Source organism: Pelodiscus sinensis, chromosome 3 (assembly GCF_049634645.1).
Source record: "Pelodiscus sinensis isolate JC-2024 chromosome 3, ASM4963464v1, whole genome shotgun sequence".
NCBI lineage: Eukaryota > Metazoa > Chordata > Testudines > Trionychidae > Pelodiscus > Pelodiscus sinensis.
Genome location: NC_134713.1, coordinates 61,717,764 through 61,738,415, shown reverse-complemented (window position 1 = coordinate 61,738,415; position 20,652 = coordinate 61,717,764). Strand labels below are relative to the sequence as shown.

General features: G+C 40.8%; 1 protein-coding gene across 3 annotated transcripts in view; it reads left to right on the top strand.

The window, feature by feature from the left end:
* Positions 1-20,652, top strand: part of SNX14 (sorting nexin 14) — a 70,026-nt gene that overhangs the window by 28,263 nt on the left and 21,111 nt on the right. For 2 of the 3 annotated variants that reach the window (XM_075923837.1, XM_075923839.1), the window contains exons 13-23: positions 530-685; positions 1,060-1,184; positions 6,866-6,924; positions 8,604-8,630; positions 11,984-12,116; positions 16,089-16,290; positions 16,957-17,040; positions 17,162-17,262; positions 17,597-17,708; positions 19,857-19,897; positions 20,065-20,184. In XM_075923837.1, the coding sequence (XP_075779952.1) occupies positions 530-685; positions 1,060-1,184; positions 6,866-6,924; positions 8,604-8,630; positions 11,984-12,116; positions 16,089-16,290; positions 16,957-17,040; positions 17,162-17,262; positions 17,597-17,708; positions 19,857-19,897; positions 20,065-20,184 (1,160 nt within the window). The remainder of the gene's footprint in view (positions 1-529; positions 686-1,059; positions 1,185-6,865; positions 6,925-8,603; positions 8,631-11,983; positions 12,117-16,088; positions 16,291-16,956; positions 17,041-17,161; positions 17,263-17,596; positions 17,709-19,856; positions 19,898-20,064; positions 20,185-20,652) is intronic. The other variant, XM_075923838.1, reaches the window with a different exon arrangement.

Here is a 20,652-nt window from a genome sequence, read left to right as displayed (position 1 = left end):
CAGCCGCTGATCTGTTTCAGCAGCGGCTGACTCGGGGACCCCTGGGACAGAGAAGGTGGGGTCCTGCCGGGTTGGTCCCGCAGCGCTGTCCTTTGGCGCTGTGGGACTAACCCGGCAGGACTCCAGCTGCTCTGCCTCAGGCGTCCCCAAGAGCAGCTGGGGTGCTGCCGGGTTGGTCCCGCAGCCCCGAGGGGCAGTGCTACGAGACCAACCCAGCAGCACCCCAGCTGCTCTGCTCCTGGCTTCCCCGATTCAGCTGCTGGTCAGTTTCAGCAGCAGCTGAATGGAGGAAGCCTGTCTGGCTGCCCCAGCACTTCCGGGTTCCTGATGGTGCCGGACCATCAGGAGTCCCGGAGCATTGGATGCCGGACTAATGGAGTTTTACTGTAGTTAGATTAGTAGTACTGTAGTAGAATGTCCCAATTGCAGTGTAGACATACCCTGATGGCTTACCTGTGTGACACTATAAGGTGCCTCCATTTGCATTTACTAAGTTTGATCAGCTAATGCATTTTTTTCCACTTTTCAGAGGAATTTAATGATAGAATTTTGCAACCAGAGTTATCAGATACTGAAAAGAAATCTCTTCATGATGAGGTGAAAAAAATCTATGAAACCTATTGTTTGGATGAAAGTATTGACAAAATAAGATTTGATCCTTTTATTGTGGAAGAGATTCAAAAAAGTAAGTTTGAGATTGGAAGGAATGATCGTAAATTTATACTGGAATCTACAAAGCATTCTTTCAGATTTAAAAAAATTCTAGTTGATCCAAATAATAAATAATTTTATCATAACCATACAAGCTCATTAACAAACCAGAAGTGTTCATATACTTATCTTTTTTTTATCGCTGTTATTTTCCTGCATAATGTCTGCTACAAATGATAATGTATATAAATCCTACAGTACCAATCACTTTAGTTCTCCAAAATGTTTGATGCTGCCTGCATGGATTAATACAGACTAATTTGAGACTGGGACCTGTAAAACACAGAAAAAATTTACGCAGAACCATGGCACATTCAATCAAATTCACAACAGGTGTTTTTTCTGCAGTTGCTAATGGAGAATATGTAGATGTTGTGAAACTTCAAACTATGCGATGCCTATTTGAAGCATATGAGCATGTTCTTTCCCTGTTAGAGAATGTCTTCACACCTATGTTCTGTCACAGTGATGAGGTAAGCATGAAAGACTTGAAATCTTGCTTTTAAGCGCTGTTATGTTTCCTTTGTACAAATACCAATGTAAATACGACAGCTTAAACAGTAGTTCTGCTGTTGAATGTATTCCATATTTTATTTTTTTAATTGGCAAAAATAGGTACTTTTATTAGTTTTTACTCCTGTTAGTAGGGCAGAACCAATAACTGAGGCCTGGTCTACACTATAAAGTTATGTCAATGTAAACTGCTTGGGTTGACCTAGTTTTGCGTTTCTATGTTTAAATGTGTCACACCCTGATGTAAGGTGCCCATTAGACCAACATAGTAACACTACATCCCCGAGCAAAGTTGAGCCAAAGTCAGTGTACAGAGGTTAATGCAGTGCTCATGGAGATGCTGCAATATCTAGATCAACCCTAAGGCTACGTCTACACTGCACAGTTATTTCGGGATAGTTATTCCGAAATAGCTCATCTACACTTCAGGGAAACCTCAAAATTAGTCTGAGGCAGGCTTCCTTAATGTAGCCTGCTGTCCTCAATTTAGAGCCCCAGGAGGAATAACTTAGAATGGCCCTGGTGAGGAGCTATTTCGAAATAGCAGAAGTGGAGCATCTATACACGCCTTATTTCGAATTAGCTATTTCGGAATAGGCATTATTCTTCATAGAATGAGGTTTATAGAAGTTGGAATAGGTAGTCCATTATTTCAAAATTATTTCGAAATAACGGGATTGCCGTGTAGATGCTTGCATGGTTATTTCAGAACAATGGCCGTTATTCTGTAATAACTTTGCTGTGTAGACACACCCTAACAGTCCTCCAGCAGCTGTTCTACAACGCCTCACATTAATTGTGAGCACCACTCTCCAGGGATTCAAGGGACCAGAAACTCCACTACCATTTAAAGCCATGTGATTTTTTTTTAAGTTCCTTTTTCTGAATGTCAGGATTAGCAATCACACCTGGTAGCTCTCCATTGTTGAGTGCAACAACCCAGCGGACTATGTCAGCTGCATATTCCAGATTTTATCACTCCGGGTAGGAGAATAAGATATTGAGTCTCTTGGGCCTGTGGGGAGAAATGGCTTTGCTGGCATAGCTCTGAAGCAGCCATAGAAGTTAGACAACTCTTAGCAGATTGCGTGAGAATGCAGAAGGGTATGTCAAGAAGCAGCAGCAGTGCTTTCTGAAAGCCAAGAAGCTGTGGCAGACATACCAGAAGGTCAAGGACCAGCTGCTTTTACATGGAACTGCATTCCATATTTGGCAGAAGCGCTACTACCACCCTGCTTAGCATTCTCGATACTTTTGAGGAGGACGAGGAAGAATAGGCGGGTGGGGGACAGGTGACTTAGGGATCCTCTGTAATCGAGCATGGGCAAGCCTGATGTAAAGGAAGGAACCTCAGGTAAGTGTGTATATTTTTAATGATAGGGATGTGTCCCTCCTCCAACCCCATGCAGAATAGCAAGTCACAGCTTTTGACTTTTCATTAATTTACTTGTGTTAAAAGAAGTAACAATATAACCAAGAGAGGAAAAGCTGCCATCTGTTTTTCATTCCTCTTTAGAGATAGGCAGGTGAGACCATGTGGAGCAATTTGTTTATATACATACTGATGTCCCTTGTGATCTGTCAGAAGGATTCAGTAAAACTTTCATGGAAGAATTTTGCAGTCCTCTGCTGAAGATTTCTAGGGCTGACAGCCTTATTTCTTCTTCCATGATAGGACACTTTCCTTCAGTAATAACTTTGCAGTATACCATGTATGTAGGAACACAGTATGTTAAGTAGGAATGTAAAATCCTATTTGATTAGTTAACTGATTAAATGGGGGGCATTTGGAAGAGCCTCTACAGCCGGGCTCAAGCATCCTCCACCTGGGGTGGGCCCCGTGTAGCTGGAGCAGTCTCCCATCCGCTGTGGATGGAGGACTGTTCCAGCCCCCAATGGTTAACTGTAACAGGTAAGCATCACACATTAAGGTTAATTTGGTTAACCATTCACATTGCTGTCATGTAGTTATACAATTCTGCTAAATGATGTTAACCGTAGAGCCTAGATGAAAGTTGTCAAACAGGTCTGTCTTGAGCAAAAGCAGGTGTGTTTGCATTAATTTGTATATAAGCAGTAAACAGTCATCAAACAGGAAAGGGGGGAGGGAAGGAAAGAAGGAAGGAAACAAAAGGAAACCTGCATATGAATGTACACAGGTGAAAGACCATAACAGGAAGCCTTCTTCCTCACCAGACTTGCTGTCTCCTTAGTCTCAGTTAGAAATGCCTTTCAAAAGTGGGACTGAAACTATAGCAAGGAGGGCAGACAACCCAAGTGACCTCTTTTTTCCTGTGCATCTCCCTTTTTCTACTTCAAAAGATCCAAGTAACAGCTACTGGACTTTTAGGGAAGGGGTCCTGACCTGAAAATTTTGGTCAGGAATACTATTACAAGAAAGTAGTAAGGACTTTACTTTCTGTCAAGTATCATTTGTAAGAGAGGAACTAGGAAGCATTTTACTTTTATTTTCTTGTAACCATTATTATCTTGTATGCATCATTACTTATACTTATGTAAAGTCTCACTCTTTGCAGCTAAGTTAACTTGTTCTGTTCTTTCACTGTAAATAATGGAGTAGTGGTCACCAGCCAGTAGATCTTGGAGCCTCTGACAGGTGATCCTGACTGGTTTGGCCAAGAGACTATCAAAGTGTTGGCACTTCTGCTGCCCCTTCCCCTACTGCTCCTCATCTCCTGCCCTTTGCCTTGGAGCTGCCTCTCCCCCTGGGCAGCCTGCTGCTTTCTGGGCAGGGGAGGTAGAGGAGGGCACTGATGCCAAGGTGCCCCTCGCATTCTGTATCCTTTCACCACAAAGCAGAGACGGGGCACAGCAGGATTTGAGATGGAGTTTGCTGGCTACTTTAGGGAGTGGGCCAGGGCCAGGGCAGGGGTGAGCCTGCCTTAGCCCCACTTCTAGCATTGCATCACTTCATCACCACCCAGGAGCCACCTGAGGTAAGCCGTGCCCAGCTGGAGCCCAGATCCTGAATCTCTAGCCCAGTCATGAACTCCCTCCTGTACCTCAAGCTCCTGCCCCATCCCCCCTGCATCCAAATGCAGTCCCAGAGCCTACACCTAGAACCCCCTCTTACATCCCAACTGCCTGCCCCAAGAGTAGCTCAGAGCCCCTCTCACAATCCAGATCCCTTAATCCAAGACAAGAGCCTGCACCCCAACTCTCTGCCCGACGATGAAAGTGAGTGAGGATGAGCAAGAGAGGGAGGACTGAGTGAGCAGGGGCGGGGCCTCAGAGAAGGGGAGGATCAGAGGTGGGCAAGGGTATTTATATTTGAGGTAGATCTTGGATAGCACTTAAATTCAGAAAGTGATCTCGTGCTTGAAAAGATTGGAGACCACTGATATAATATGTGGCAAGGCGGTCCTGGTGCCAAAATAAGGATAAGCATGCAATCTATCATTGCATCACAGTTTGGGAACCCCTTTGCTGCAGATCCATCCACTCCAATCTGCACATTGCTGAGAGTCACAGTCCTGTTTAGTAGGTGGTGATTAATGGCTCTGCACACTTGTATGACAATAGCTCATGCAGTTGATTTCCTGACTGCAAATGGTTTTGACTGACTGACTGACAGCACTTTTTATTCCATATTTCCACAATACAATTGCCACTTGCTTCACCAGTGTCAGTGTAGCTCCTGTTTTGGTATCCAAGCGATAGAAGGGTGAGCTCTGCACGAGGATTCAGGAATTATTACCTTGTGCATCCGAAAGTTCTGCAACCACTGCTTGTCCTCCCAAGCCTGCATTATGATGCTGTCTCACCAGTCAGTGATTTGTTCTTGGGCCTATAATCTTCAGCTAATCCATGAATGCCACCAACCGTGAATTGGTTCTTGTGTGTCCCATAGCGATCTGGTGTTGTCACATTGCCCATTAATTCAGTTCTTGCAGCTCTGCAAATAATTCATGATTATACACCCTGTGCTTCCCACATTGATGGCAGTGCAGAGCTGTGCAGGCCCTTATGTTTGTCAGAGATGATGGACAGTGAGGAGGACTCTGTGAGTTTGTGGGATTTTGAAAAAAAGTACAAGGTAACAGATGACATTATGGGAGGAGACAGTTGCATGCTGTGAAGTTGACACCGCACTCTTCATTGTCACCTTGATTTGGCCCCATCACACTGGCAAAACTTCCAATAGACGGAGTGCTGAACAATGGCAGGTTTGTTACTGGGATACCTATCCATGGTGTACCTGCACTGCACCACATAGCAGTGCAAGTACTCTTTGTGAGTACTGTATACACAGTGCCAATACAAGGAGCCAAATATGCAGTCACACAAAGGATGTTCTAACTGTGACAGCTTTATGCTGACATAACTTGCATTGACATAAATTTGTAGAGTAGAAATGGCCTCCTAAAGGGAGCTAGGTTCTTTCTGACTCTGACACCTGCAAGTTGGTAAGGGACCACTAGTGATCCATGGACTACACTTTGAGAACCAGTGGTCAGCTGTGGTGCATGATAGCCATCCAGCTATGGTTCTGCAGCACTTCTAATGATGATCTAATTTTAGTTGAAAACCTGCCTTGTCCTCCCTGCCTACAAGGCTGTCTTTGGGATGGCTTACATTATATTGCAAGTTCATTGGAACTGAAGATTATAAGTGGTCTTATATGAAATACAGTGCAGGCAGTTCCCGGGTTATGTACAAGATAGGGACTGTAGCTTTGTTCTTAAGTTGAATTTGTATGTAAGTCGGAACTGGCGTCCAGATTCAGCCGCTATTGAAACTGACCAGCAGCGGCTGAATCGGACACGCCTGGGGCAGAGCAGCTGGGGTGCTGCTGGGTTGGTCCCGCAGCGCTACTCCTCAGCGCTACTGGACCAACCCAACAGCACCCCAGCTGCTCTGCCCCAGGTGTTCCCAAGTCAGCTGCTGCTGAAACTGACCAGCGGCTGACTACAGGAAGCCCGAGGCAGAGCTGCTCTGCCCCGGGCTTCCTGGAATCAGCCGCTGATCAGTTTCAACAGCGGCTGAATCTGGACGCCTGGGACATAGCAGCTGGGGCGCTGCCGGGTAGGTCCCCGCAGCGCCGCACCTCGGTGCTGCGGGGACCAACCTGGCAGCCCCCCAGCTGCTCTACCCTAGGCGTTGGCGAGAAAAGCCTAGTCTGCTGGGGGGGTGGGGCGCACTAGCTGCGCCTCCCCCCCCCCCCCCCCAGCAGACCAGGGAGACGCAGGGCGGCTTTTCTCGCTGTGGAGGAAGTGGGCGGCGGGACTGCGGCGCGTCTCGGCGGTCCCGCCGCCTGCGTCCTCCGCGGCGAGAAAAGCCGCTTTGCGTCTCCCTGGTCTGTTGGGGGGAAGCGCCCCCCGCGCTGCCGGAGGCGGCGACAGTGGGGGAGGCACCCCACACTAGCCGGGGTCCCCTCCCCCCCGTTCATATCTAGGGGTCCGACTTAAGTCGGACTGACGTAACCCAGGGACTGCCTGTATCTCAATTGCAGAGACTTGCATAGTGTTTCTAGTATACCTGTAGTCTTCAGATGTGATGTTAGAAGCAAGAACCATGATTAGGTAGATTAATATTTACAACTGTAAACTATTAGGAAAGATACAGTAAAATGAAAAATATAGATTACTTGAAGTCAGCATTTACTTATGTTTGATTTTAGTATTTCAGGCAGCTCTTAAGAGGAGCTGAATCCCCAACACGCAATTCAAAGTTTGGCAGGTATGTGTGTTAAACCTTTTATGTTTTGTAGTTGAAAGTTTTAAAATGTATAATTATAAGATTGAATCTTCTGTCAAATGCTGTTCAGTGTTAATTTATTTAGGTTTCCAAACTTAGTTTTAAATTTGTAGATTGCTTACAAGTGAAGCAAGCAATACGCGAAATAGTACTTCAGGTGTTTTTATTGCTCTTTTATTTAAAAAAAGTATGAGATTTAGAATTAAAAGCCTTTATTTTTGAAATGTCAGTGGGGAAAAAAAAACCTTAAAGAGTAAGAAAGCAAAATAGAAAGAGCTGACTATGTAAAGTTTGATTTCCATGTAGATTTGCTCTTTTCCAGTAACTGTAGAAAATAGTTTTGTGCTGTTTCATTTTACAGATCAGCTATGTAGGAACCCGTGAGAACTGTAACAATTGATCCTGCTAATATTGAATAGATATAACAAATACATTTAAGCTCTGAATCTGATGACTTTAAAACAGTGATACTCAAGTTGTTCCAAGAGTCCACTTCAGGAAAGCTGTTAGTGGGCCCGCACTAGTTTGTTTACTTAAAGGCTCCATTGCCACGGTGCCTCATGGCTCCTGTTGGCTCAGGTTCACCATTTCCAGTTAAGGGGAGCTCCTGTAAGCGGTGTGGCCCAGGCCACCACTTCCTGCTGCTCCCCTGGAAATGGCAAACTGGAGTCATTGGGAGCCATAAGGCTCCGTGGCCTTGGAGCCTTTAGGTAAACAAATTGGTGTGGGCCCACCAGTGGCTTTCCCAAAGTAGACCCATGGAACAGCTTGAGAACCACTGCTTTAAAATAGTGGTGATATTAGGGTTCGGAAAGAAACAATCATATCCTTTTAATTCTGATTTTTTAGATGCACTCCTAGTATTTCCAACATAGCTAAGCTTAAAAAAACCCCAAAAGCTGTACCGTGTAACCATATTTGCAAACCTCTGAATGTGGCAGAAAAGTATATAAAATACAGACAGTGCTGGCTTTTGATTAATTAGAAATGCAACAAAATATACTACTGATTTGCCAAATGCAGGCTAAAATGGTGTCCAATATCATTGTTAAGTTGAAGGTCAGACTAGATAATTAAATAGTCCCTTCAGTGCTTAAAATCTGTGAATACAAATGAAAAATCCTTTTTCTTCTTTAAAGCTCTTTATAAACTGTTTTTTCTTTTATAAAGCGTCTACAAATTTTTCTATAAAACACTTTCTCTTTAAAGCCTTTATCAATCAGGGTAGATATCTGTAAAATTTCAAACTTGAATTACAGCCTAGGGCTCTGAATTTTCAAACATTGATGTACATGATTAACTTTAAGAATGAGGAAATTCCCTTTTAAATCACTGCAATTACTTAAATGCTTAATGTCAAACACACAGTATTTCAGGATTTCAGGATTGAGGAGCTAAAAATTAAATGCAACGATTCCAACTAAATGCATATGTATTGGTCTCTTACATTTTGGATATTTATATACTATTTTGAAAATAATTGTCTGGAAATTGATAGAGACCTTTATAAATACATCAGTGCTTATGTTAAAATACATCAGTGCTTATGTTACTTGCAATGGAAGTTCTAGGCTGTTTGGTTTTGTTTGAAATAAATCTATCTTTACGACACTCTGTCCTTCTGGGCTTTGGGGGTAATTTTCTTGTGCCTCTTGTTGCAGAGGTAGCCTGAGCTTGGATGACTTTCGGTAAGTCAAGATAATATACTGTAATTGTTGCCTGTTAGCGCTAAATTGCATCCACCATTGGCGCATCATACTGCCTTTATAACAGATGTTGAATGTTTTATTTTTAAATACATGCAAATGCTTTGTGGTCTAAATTCATTTGAACAACAAACTAATTACATGTTCATTCTCTCTCAAGTTTTTAGAAATCATTTTTGGAATTGATCTTGATTTAATGGCCATTTCTCTCATATTCATATATTAAAATATACAACACATAATTTTCCTGGCCTTTACTTACTTGTTCTCTCATGTTAACATTAGCATATTCGCTGTATGTCTCAAAGCTTTTTTGCTGAAAGGATGCTGGTTATTTCGCAGCCTTTACCCATTCCTCCCCCCCCCCCCCCCCTTATTCCTTGTTACACGCTTCCAGATCCTATCACTTAAAAAAAGAAAAAGAAAATTGTGTATTACACTGCATAGGAATATCAGACTGCTTCTCCCTCTGGTCTACCTGCACTCAACAGGGAGTCATGGAGAGCACAGAAGAGAGAGGCTCTATGTTCTCATTCATGGTGTTCAGCTCCGGTTGGGCTTGCAACAGTCCTGGACTAGATCATGCTCAGCACTGATGGAATCTTCAGAGATTCTAGTTACGAAACTCTAGTAAGTCTTTGCAGAGTAGGTCTAATCCATGATTTGTGAAGACTTATAATTGGACCAAATTTTCTCAGGGACAGCAAAAGTCACATTCCTGGCGTAAAAGCCCCTAGGAATGCAACCCCCTATGCAGACTTTCAAGTTTCTGTTCTAGAATGTGGGGCACTAGAATTTCTCATTTATTTGAAAGTTGGCAAAACACTGTGTTTTCCTCTAGCCTTATTCTTGGAAATGGCAGAACTGTTTTGGCTAATTTCTTCCACAAAATTCAGCTGGAGGCAGATGCCTCTTAAAAAACCCCCACAAATGGTTAAACTTTGGCAAAATTATAAGCACCTGAAAACAGGGTCTTATAATGGGGAAGTGTAAGACATTTAATAATAGGTGGCGCTACCCATCCCAGCCATAAAAATATGAAAATGTGTTTGGGCCTGTCTTTGTAGGAGATGACAGTGAATTAGACGTTGGAAAGGGAAGTGGGCTTATGAGAACAAAGAACTGATTATATCAATTGAATTTTAAAATTGTATATACAGAAAAATACTGAATAGAGTTGTAAGCAAGTAAAATTTAAAACAAACATTTGATTCGCCTTTAGCAAGGAAGTCCCCAGAGTCAATTAGTGATGTCACTGCAGCTCTTAAGGTCATAAAGATACTTCACCTGCTCTGACCTGCTGCTCTGCTTTCCTGAGAGGTTTTTAAAGGAATTTAGTATGGTAAAAGCTAACTAGAAAGCTTAATTAACCAACATTTCTGATGTCTCCCAATACAAATGTTCAGTCTAGTAATGGGGACTAGTATACTGCTAAGGAACTTATGCAGTTGTATATTCTGCACTCTACTTTTATGCAAAAGAGGCAGAAGACTAGTAAGCAGTCTATAGGGATTTATTTTAAAAAAGCAGTTTTCAGATTTAGCCCAATCTCCCTCACCTTCTACAATTATAATGTTAATTGATTTTGATAATAATGATCCTGAAGTGCCTTTTGAATTACCAAAGAAAGATTAAATTATATTAAATATAGTTTTATTATGTGTATTTTTAATGATCTGGGTGTGCACCATGCACTGTGCATAATAATATGTAGTGTCATATTATCATATTAAAATACAGTCAGTGCATTTTTTGTGATGGTACGCACCTTTCTTTGGGAGCACTCGCCGCTTTTCTCTGGCACAGTGCCCAGCGGGCCTTGGGAGTGCTCTCGCCACGCCGGATGGAAGCCCGCTCCGGACACGTGGCAATTAAAGTGGCTGCAACTGCATTTTAGCCCCGACCTCCCAGGCGCCTTTTTTTTTTGCTCCACAAAACCGTTGGCACTTAGATGTATACTGGTAATTTTTTTTTAAATACAAAAATAGCACTAAGTGCTTCAAGAAACCAACCACTCTGCAGCGCAGTACCACTATTGGATTGCTGAATAGCTGTATATATTTTATTTTGTACTCATTTTATTGTATTTTAATTCTTTGAAAATCGATATTGTTGAAGTATAGCTCTCGTTTAACTGAACTGTTTAATTAAATGACACCATTATTCTCTGAACATGCTAGACTACAGAGCTTTTGCTGTAATTATCACTAAAAATTTTCATCATAATTCGAAAATGGATAAACATTAAATGTTTTCAGTGTGTTCATTTGGAATTCATTAATCCTTTGAATTCCAAATAATTTATCCATTTTTTCCCATAATTTTCAGTTTTGCAGTTCATCTTACAGATTTGTAACAAGCTTTGTAAAAAGTCAGATAACTGTATTAATCAGGAATATTCCTTACCCTCTGCCCCAGTAGGGTTTGTTCAGATTATTAATTTGTATATTTCTAGTACAAGAATTTAAGGATTTCTTTTTCAGGGCTGGTGTAAGGGCAGTATATGTGGCATGCATGCATTGATGTGCTGTAATATGTGGCAATAATGAAGAATGAAGACTTCACGCCTAAGTCTCTGCTCTTTTTACTTGAACTTGCTGTCTTTGGATACTCTTTCACATAAGTTGTTTTAGCTCTGAACAAGACTTTAAAATTTGCATTAAGTCTTCATCTGTAGAGCAGCTTGCCTTCTTGAGCTTGGAGTCTTCATCTGCTTCTGTTTTCCTTTATATTTTGTAAGTTCTGACCCTCCTGTTTGGCTTTCTGCCTTAGCTTCCTGCTGCTTTAAAGTGAGTCTCTGTCCATTTCGCAAATGCATTTGTATAAATGCTTTGACGTTTATAAAGAAAATAAATATATGGTTAAACACGCACCACTTGGAAAATATGGATGAGTGTTTTGATGTCAGCATATGTTGTGTTGCTATAGTTATTCGCTGAAAAGGTCACTGTCTTTAAGTCTCTGGTTCTTTGCAGTCTTTTAAATAAACAAGTTATTTTAGGAAGTGAGTGTTAAGAAAATCAATTGTTCTGTGTGTTTCATTTTAAAGTAATGCTGTAAAAAGAACATCAGTGTTAGTTTGTGGCTGAAATTTTAGTCTGTCCTCTAAATGCTCACTTAATCATTTTTTTCTCCCCAACAGATGGATTTTACAGATCAGTTTTAAATTGCTCTGTAATATGCAATACAAACAGTGAATCTATATGGAAAAAAGTGTAAACATACACATCCGTCTCATACTTCATATAATATTGCATGCTTATCTCTAAATTATATGCAATGGCTAGTACTACAGTTAGCCCTACACTGTCAATTTTATTTTATACAATCCTTAGGGCCACACAGAAAAGAGGAGAATCCTTTGCAATCAGCAGAATAGGTAGCAAAATTAAAGGAGTGTTCAAGAGCACCACAATGGAAGGAGCTATGCTACCTAACTATGGTTTAACTGAAGGAGAGGATGACTTTGTGAGTAAAAAATTTACATTTGTCCTACATGTCAGAGCTATTTGTTTTCCAGAATCTTTGAATACTTTCATCTTCTGACCCTTCTCCTTTCCCTTCTCTTCCCTTCCTTTGCTCCTGATATATCATGGAGGATATATCAGGAGCAAAGGAAGGACTTCAGATACCCAAATCTGGAGGTGGGAGGGCTTCAGAGGGAGTGGCCATTGTTGCTCCTGGGCACCCACTGGTGCTGGGATCGCGGTAACTGTGGATGTCGGGGTGGCTATGCTAGCCCGGGACTGCCACCACTGTGGCTGGTGGGAGACAGCCTGGGACCGTGGCAGCTGCTGTGGGTGAGGGACAGCCTGGGTCTGTCACCACTGCTAGTGGAGGGCTGTGCAGCAGCACCACCACTGTTGAACGGGGTAGGGGGAAGAAGAGAGGGCTGTGCTTCTGGCCCTGGGTCAGCACTAGCAGGTTGACCAACCATGGTATCAGTTGCACCTGGCCACTGCAGAAGTCATCGAGAACCCAGAAGTCATAGAATCAATGACTTCTATGACCTCCCTGACAAACTTGCAGCCTTAATCATGGGCTGTTTCACCTTGTTATCCTCTGGGTCACTCATTTTTCCAGCTTCCTTGTTTTCTTAATACTACTCAATTATTTACTCAGTGAACACAAGATTTGGGTATCTTCCCAGTTAGTGTAATTCCAAGAGTTAATTGCTGGGGTAAAGAGCAGTGTTTTAAAAAGCAATTTTCTCCTTATGAAAGGAATCTTTGTGGTCTCATGAGCAGCTGTTACTTTTCAGTCCAGTAAATGTTTTCAGTAAAGTTTTCAGTAAAATCTCAGTCCTCCCTGTGTCTATAGGGCTATCATGATCCAGGGCCAAATCTTTAGCTGTTATTTGTATAATATCTCACACAATAACCCCTCCCCAGCTAACTTGTATTCCAAAATGGTAAAACAGAATAATTGATTTCAGGATTCTGTATGTTTCCCCTTTGCTTAAAGGATCCACAGAGTATAGGATAACTCTTCAGATTATCGTATCTTCAAATGAATAGTGTTGCTATGCTGTCTGTTAGAGGTTAGGTCTTGTGATGTCATTCATCATTGCAAGGGGCAGAACACAGATTGTCCAGTATTCTGCACTTAAAAGACATAATTTTCATTCTACTAGGCTGAAATAAAGAAGAGTGTATTTTTTCTCTTCTACATTTTCAGCTATCTAAGAAAAGCAGAATTGTATTTGCATTTCTCTTTTCTCAGTAAATCAACTCTTTGAAACTTGTTTTAAAAAAACCCTCTATACATTCATTATAAAGTCTGACATCTCTTGGGTACAATGAGAGAAATTGTAACTCTTTTGAAACTTCTGTATACATTTCTGTATCATTATATTATTGAAATACATAGCTTCACTATGTGTGTTGCACTTTAGTCTTTTTTTAATTTTAAAGACAAAGTTACAAAAACATTAATATACTACTTCAATCTGTTCTTGAATTCTAGAAATGCATGGTTTAGATGATGGTAAGGGATAATGCTCTATAGAAAAGGCTGTTCATGTTGAAAATAATTTGAGAGAGTTACCAGTTACGGGACTCTTGGCAAAATGACATGATGCTAATTTCAGTGAAACTTGATAAACTTGCTCATGAAATCTTTATGGATAATTGATTGATGCCACTTAGGCCAAAGCAGTATTTTTGCTGACTACAAAAATGTAAAACTTGTATTTCTCTTTGAGTGCTTGTTCACCCATTTGATGTGTGTGCACCAAGTGCGCCATCGCTGGAGATTTTTCACTCAGTGGTATCTGTCAAGCTGGCTCTTTTCCCCTCTGATACCATGTGGTAGGGATGTTAAAAAGCATTTAAGTAGTTAACTAGTTAAACGTTTAAAATTGTAACCGATTGCCTGCCTGCCCTGCCACAGCTGCTCCAACACAGCTTTGGGAGTCGTCCTAACGGCCTATCTGGCCAAGTCAGACCAGCAGGGGGTGTGGGGCCACTTGCTTGTTCCGTGTGGCTGGGATTGCCCCAGGCTACCCTTGCACATCTGGGTCCAGGGCACAACTCCGCCCAGCTGCGGCTAGGGCTACTGGGACGCTGTAGGGACATGGCTGAGGCTGGAATGCTGCTGGGGTTGCCACTCCCTCCGCTGCTGCAGGCAGGGACTGTACCAGTCTGACCAGAGAAGCCAGCAGCTTGCACTTGTGGTGGGCCAGGGTGCCATGCTGGCAGGGGCTGCTCAGGTGTCCTGGTTGGAGCAACCCCTGCCTGGAGGGCGCCCAGGTCGGCCATGAACAGAGACTGTTCTGCGGGATGCTGGAGTGGCCCCTTCCCACGGTAGGTTCCCTGTGGGACTGGAGCAGCCCCCAGCACGTGGCAGGCTGGGAGCTTTTCCAGCCCTACTGGTTAATCTTAACCAGTAAGCATTACCCATTTAGTGGTATGCTTACTGGTTAAAAGGTTAAAACTTCACATCCCAACTAGGGATGTTAAATTTAGATTAATTAACTAATTGAATAGTTGATGGGATTTCCATCAACTATTCAATTAGTTTGTAAGGGCACCTCTGCTTTTGAACTGTGGCAAGAGCCCTACCGTGCTAATCCGAATCCGAACTAGCTACTAGCACGGGGTTCGAACTGCCGGCATTTAAAAATGGCGCCGGCCGGCTTCATGCAAATGAAGCCCGGGAAATTCAAATCCCAGGCTTCATTGCAAGTGCGGTATGCCTACATTACCCTCCTAGTTCGAATTAGGAGGGTAGTGTAGACATACCCTCAGGGAACACAGGGTTAGCAGAGGACTGGCCCCACACTCCGTGCGGCACCTGAGCCTTTGAAATATACAAGAGCCCCACTAGGCAGAGCACAGGCCAGCAGAATTACAGCAGAAGTGGCACAAGCAGAGACTGCTTCAGTCCCCGCTCGCACTGTTTCCTGCTGTGCCTCTACCTCCCCTGCTCCCCTTGGAGATGGTGCTGGGGAGGAATTGTTTTTTAAGCCAGCTCTCCACATACCGGCTCCTGCTTCTGCTCCCCCCCTTGTTGCCTCTCTCTGATAGCGGCAGCAAGGGGGTGGAGGAAGCGACTAGTCGTGTCACTAGTCAGCTAGTCGCTTACACCCTTAATCCCTGCCATGTTTAAATATAAGGCAGGGGTTTTCAAACTCTGGCTTGCAGCTTTTAAAGGGAAGCCTCTTAAAACTGGCTGCAAGACACTTTGTTTATCTGCAGCTCTGCAGGTACCAGTGATGCAGCTCATGTTCATTCCCTGATCCACCCTTCTGCTACACATGGGAAGGCAGTCAGCTCCCGCCTGCCACCCTGCGCTGCTGCCACTGTATAAGAGGCTTAAAAGCCAGCTCTCCGCACACTGGCTCTCGCCTGCTGCCACATGTTGCTGCTTCTGATACAGAGGCAGCGGCATGGGGCAGCAGGCGGCTCCCAGGGACCCAGTGTGCTTCAGGAGCCTTCATGTAATCGTGAACATTCACCAATGAGCCCAGGCTCATCTGCTAACCCTTTACACGATTACACTTTCACATCCCTAGTTGCAACAAGATATAATATTTGGCATAAGACCTATAATGTTTTGGACCCTTTAAATTACATTTGCTGTATATCATATTGTACTTAAAACATCTCATCCTTTCCCAAGAGCTGGGATGAAACTTCAATATGCTATGAGTCAACTGGTGACATTGGAAGCACCTAAGAAACTGTTTTTAACTTCAAATCTACAGGTCTAAGGATTTTTATAGAGAGGATATAAAAATAGCAACTATACAAACATTTCACCTTCCAGAATCTTTTTTTATATGTTGTCTTTGGTCTTGATTACATATACTTTATGTGCAAAAACTAAATTATGTTTAGTCTTCTATATATCTTCTATATATTCTGCAAAATTAAAAATTGTTCCTGATACTAAAAAATCAGATCAGGGAGGTGTTGATGCTTGAATGTTTCGCTTCAGATTGAAGAAGGCATTATGGTAATGGAAGATGATTCTCCTGTGGAGACTGTTAGCACTCCCAATACACCTCGTAATCTTGCTGCATGGAAAATTAGCATTCCATATGTGGACTTCTTTGATGATCCCTCCCTCGAGAGAAAGGATAGAAAAGAGAGAATTCCAGTATTTTGCATTGATGTGGAGAGAAATGATAGACGGGCAGGTAGGAGTATTTTGTGATTACATACATAAAATGTAGCTCCATATGTTTATTATACTGTATTTTATGTATCTGGCTGTTCTGTTGTGCTATATACACACCTCTTCTTTTAGCATCAAAGTAATAATTTATAAATGAATTTTGTTTGGGAATGCAAGCATGAAGGGAAAAATGGTTATATTTCTCTTAGAACTTGTGACAAATTATTTCTAAAAGTGAGTCCAGTCTACGGGAGGAGGTCAGTGTTGTCTAGCAGCATTACCAACACTTTTACTTCATGCTGGGCTCTTAGAAGACATTTAGGGGTAAATTAGAGCTAGATAACAGCACAGAACACCGAGAGCCAGGACTCGTGGCTGTAAACTTTATGGGAAACTAGGCTGCATATCTGATAAATGGACATCTGGCTTACTAAAATCATTCCAGATCACAGATATTGTCTGACACACTCTGGTCCAGCTAGAGAGGTTCATCCTATATTTAAGTCGTTTATATAACTAAGTGTGATTAAAGTAGTGTTACAGTACTGGCAGTACTGATTACTTACATGAGAGCTTTTCCTCTGTATTCTGTAATATATTTGCTGTTCTTAATTCTTTGTTGCATACTTTATTACTCTCCCAGATGGGCATAGGAAACTATATTACTTCCAGTATGTGTATTTTTCAGTTGGTCATGAACCTGAACGCTGGTCTGTCTATAGAAGATACCTTGAATTTTATGTGCTTGAGTCCAAGCTAACAGAATTTCATGGTATGTGTCCACTCCTACTTCAGTGATTGCATTTTACAATTGAGCAGAAATTTAAGATACTAAAATTCTTCTTTTTGTTTTTAGAATAATTGAATCTGCTTGACTTTTTACTGATTTATAGGTACCTTTCCTGATGCTCAGCTTCCATCAAAGAGGATCATTGGTCCAAAGAACTATGAATTCTTAAAAACAAAGAGGGAGGAGTTTGAGGAGTATCTGCAGGTACAAGATGATCAACTGTCATTTGGTTTTTTAAGTAGATTGCATAATTGTGAAGTTTATAAAGTTTAACACATTCCAATTTTCCCAAGTAACTTTGTGTAATAAAATTGTTTTTTGTGATCAAATTCTGTGTAGAAAATATTTGGCTGTCAGTTTTAATCTTCAGGTTCAAAATATTCTATTTTCATTTAAATATTTAATTCCATTAAGTTTTTGGATGAATGTGTAATTCTTAGGATACCATAACACAGTTTTAAACATCTGTTGTTGTTACTATCGGGAAACTAATTTAAGAATGATCTTTTATTTACTTTTTCTTTTATGTCCTTCAAAGAAACTTCTGCAACATCCAGAGCTGAGTAACAGCCAGCTTTTGGCTGACTTTTTGTCTCCTAATGGTGGAGAAACGCAATTTCTCGATAAAATGTTGCCTGATGTAAATCTTGGTAGGTAACATAGTTGCTCTTTATTTTGGCAAATAGTACTCTTATAGAAAATGTAATACACCAAAGTGAGGGCTCATTAGTACTTAAGAGACTGAACTTTCATAAATTCTGGGTTTGAACTTTCATAAGTTCTGGGTTTGTGAATGTGATGTCTCTCTTCTGCTATACAGCTGATGACAATCCATTCATTTCCCCAGGAATCAGATATTTTGAGACTTAAATTCCTATCCCTTCCCAGGAGGGAAAGTATTATGAAGCTTTGGAAAATCTAGTCTGCAAATTGGATACCTTCTGAATATTTAAGTCCAGTACTATCAAAATCTATTGTTCATGGAAATCAGGTCTTCCATGTCTTCAAATAATTCAAGAAGATGAATAGCATTAGAACAGATCTGATTTTCAAGAACCAAACCAAGAAAGCAGCTTTTTAAAATGTTTATAGAGGCAGTGTTTTGATGTAACTTATTTTTGAATGTTATCTGATCACCCTTATTTAAGTTCATTTGAAAGGTGCCAGAATTAATGTCAATTTCATGTACTAATGTTGTGTCTGTGCATTGGATAGCAGGGTGTCCTAAATTCAACCCATATTCCATGTAATTAAAGAATATGGTAGTTTGTGTTCCTACTGATGATCTGTTTAGCTTTAGGCCATTTTTTATGCATTAGCAATTGTGAACACCACCTTCTGTAGAAGTGTTTCCCCCCTCTTATTGGTATAACAAAATGTCAAAGCAAATTCATATGGTAGGTGAATATTTAAAGTGTTCTAAAGAGGCATGTCCCAAACAAGGTGTCAGAACTCTCCAAACATACATTTGCTTTTTGTAAGTAGAAATCCTCACAATATTTCACAAGGTTTCTGGATAGAAGTTAGTAATTTTATGACTGTTATTGTAAGACATTCATATAAATAGCTCATATATGATGTCTTCCACAAATTTTATTTTTATAATATGTAAAGGTACAAAAATCATTACTATTGATTTTGATATTTAAATTTAAAAACTATTAAAATTATATTTAAAATATATTTTTTCATTTTTATTATCTTTAAACTGTTATGCTTCTGATATTCTTATTCAGGTTTCTATGGGTAGTTTTAAGACTGAGTCTACAGTCTCCCCAGTCCTGTAAATTCTTTCTAACATGAATACTTTCTTGAACTTGCAGTATTGTGCATTTCACTAGTGTCTGCAGTCTGGATGACTGTTATTACTGGAAGAGCAGAGAGTAAATACTGTCTCAGAACTCTGAGGTTTAGGACTTTCCTATGTAGTAAAGGTTGGAGAGAATAAGGAAATAGGTATTGGAAAGTTAATGGTGAATCATTAGCAAGTAGAACTGAAAAATTATTCTTATTCAGGTCATTCAAACACAAAATCATTTGAGTCTAAATATTGAACAGTTTATGTCTCTTTCATATTATGTCCTTGTTTCCCTCCACTTTCAGGATGGATGTCTCTTTCTCTTTTTTCTTAACCTCACATGCCATTCATCCACACTAACAGAGTTAGGGCTGTTCATCTCTCCATGGTCCTTTTTTAGAAAACTATCGAAGAAAATCTGTGAAATTTAGATTTCTTTATGAATGTGAAAACTTTCTCATATATTTGTAATGTGAAATATCTTTTGCTGATGAGTACAACACACTCAGTTCTTTTTTTAAGTATGATACACCTCCAAATTTTAATTTACTTGTATGTATTTAGTATCTTTGAGTAATTTGAGTAATTTGTTACTTCAAATGTTTCTTTAAAAAGATTATGTAGTGATGCTTACAATGAAGCAATAGTTATTAGTGATGTAAATTAATCAGTTTCAGACTGATATGATAAAATGTGCCAATGTATGTTTTCTTGCTTCAATTCTGTTAAATTTATAATTTAATATAGCTTATGATGTGTCATAGATTACTGTTCATTTGTATTACAGTAGTTCTTAATTGCACCTGCAAATATTTGTCAGGCGCATCATATATCCATGGTAAAAGACAGGTTTAGCTGTGGAGATCTTATGCTCTAAATAGATAAAACAGGTATGGGGAGATGGGGCAAAGATGGTGAATAGAAGGATACTAATAGATATCAGATATGATATTCAGAAGGGCATGTGGTAATATATATTTTTTTTTGTTCTTAATTGTAGGGAAAATTATAAAGTCTGTTCCAGGAAAGCTAATGAAAGAGGTGAGTGTCTACTGTCTCTCAGTAGCCTATGCCATAGCTGTAGATAGTATCTTTAATGGTCCACTAACAGGTTGCTACATATTGGTCCAGTACAAATTTTAGTATGGAAACTGTCAGTTTTTTAACTATTTAACTATCACTGTTGTTCACTTTGTATTTACTTTCAGAAAGGTCAGCATTTGGAGCCATTCATTATGAATTTCATTAACTCCTGTGAATCTCCCAAGCCTAAACCAAGTAGACCAGAGCTTACAATTCTCAGTCCCACTTCTGAAAACAACAAGAAGGTACAGTAAATGTACAGAGGGGAAAATATTGACCCATACCTGAGAACGTGAAGAGTAAGAGAGAAGCTATAAAGATGACAGCTTGGCTGCCTGCATTAATGTCAGTTCCTGTGCGGAGGTTTTTCCTTTTTTCCAAGCTTCCATACATCATGGCACTGCTGATCTCCATGTTTGTTCCTGTATGGATTGGAGTTTTTATAATTTATATAATAACAGAAACATAGGGAAGGGATCTCAAGAGGTCATCTAGTCCAGTTCCCTGCACTGAGACAGGACTAAGTATACCTAGACCATCTCTGACGTGTGTTTGTCTAACCTGCTCTTAAAAACCTCCACTGATGCAGATTCTACACATCCTTTGGTTACCTATTCCAGCAATTAGCTATCCTTATAAATAGAATTTTTTTCCTAATATGTAACCTAGATAGTTCCTGCTGCAGATTAAGGGCACATCTAGACTATGCACGA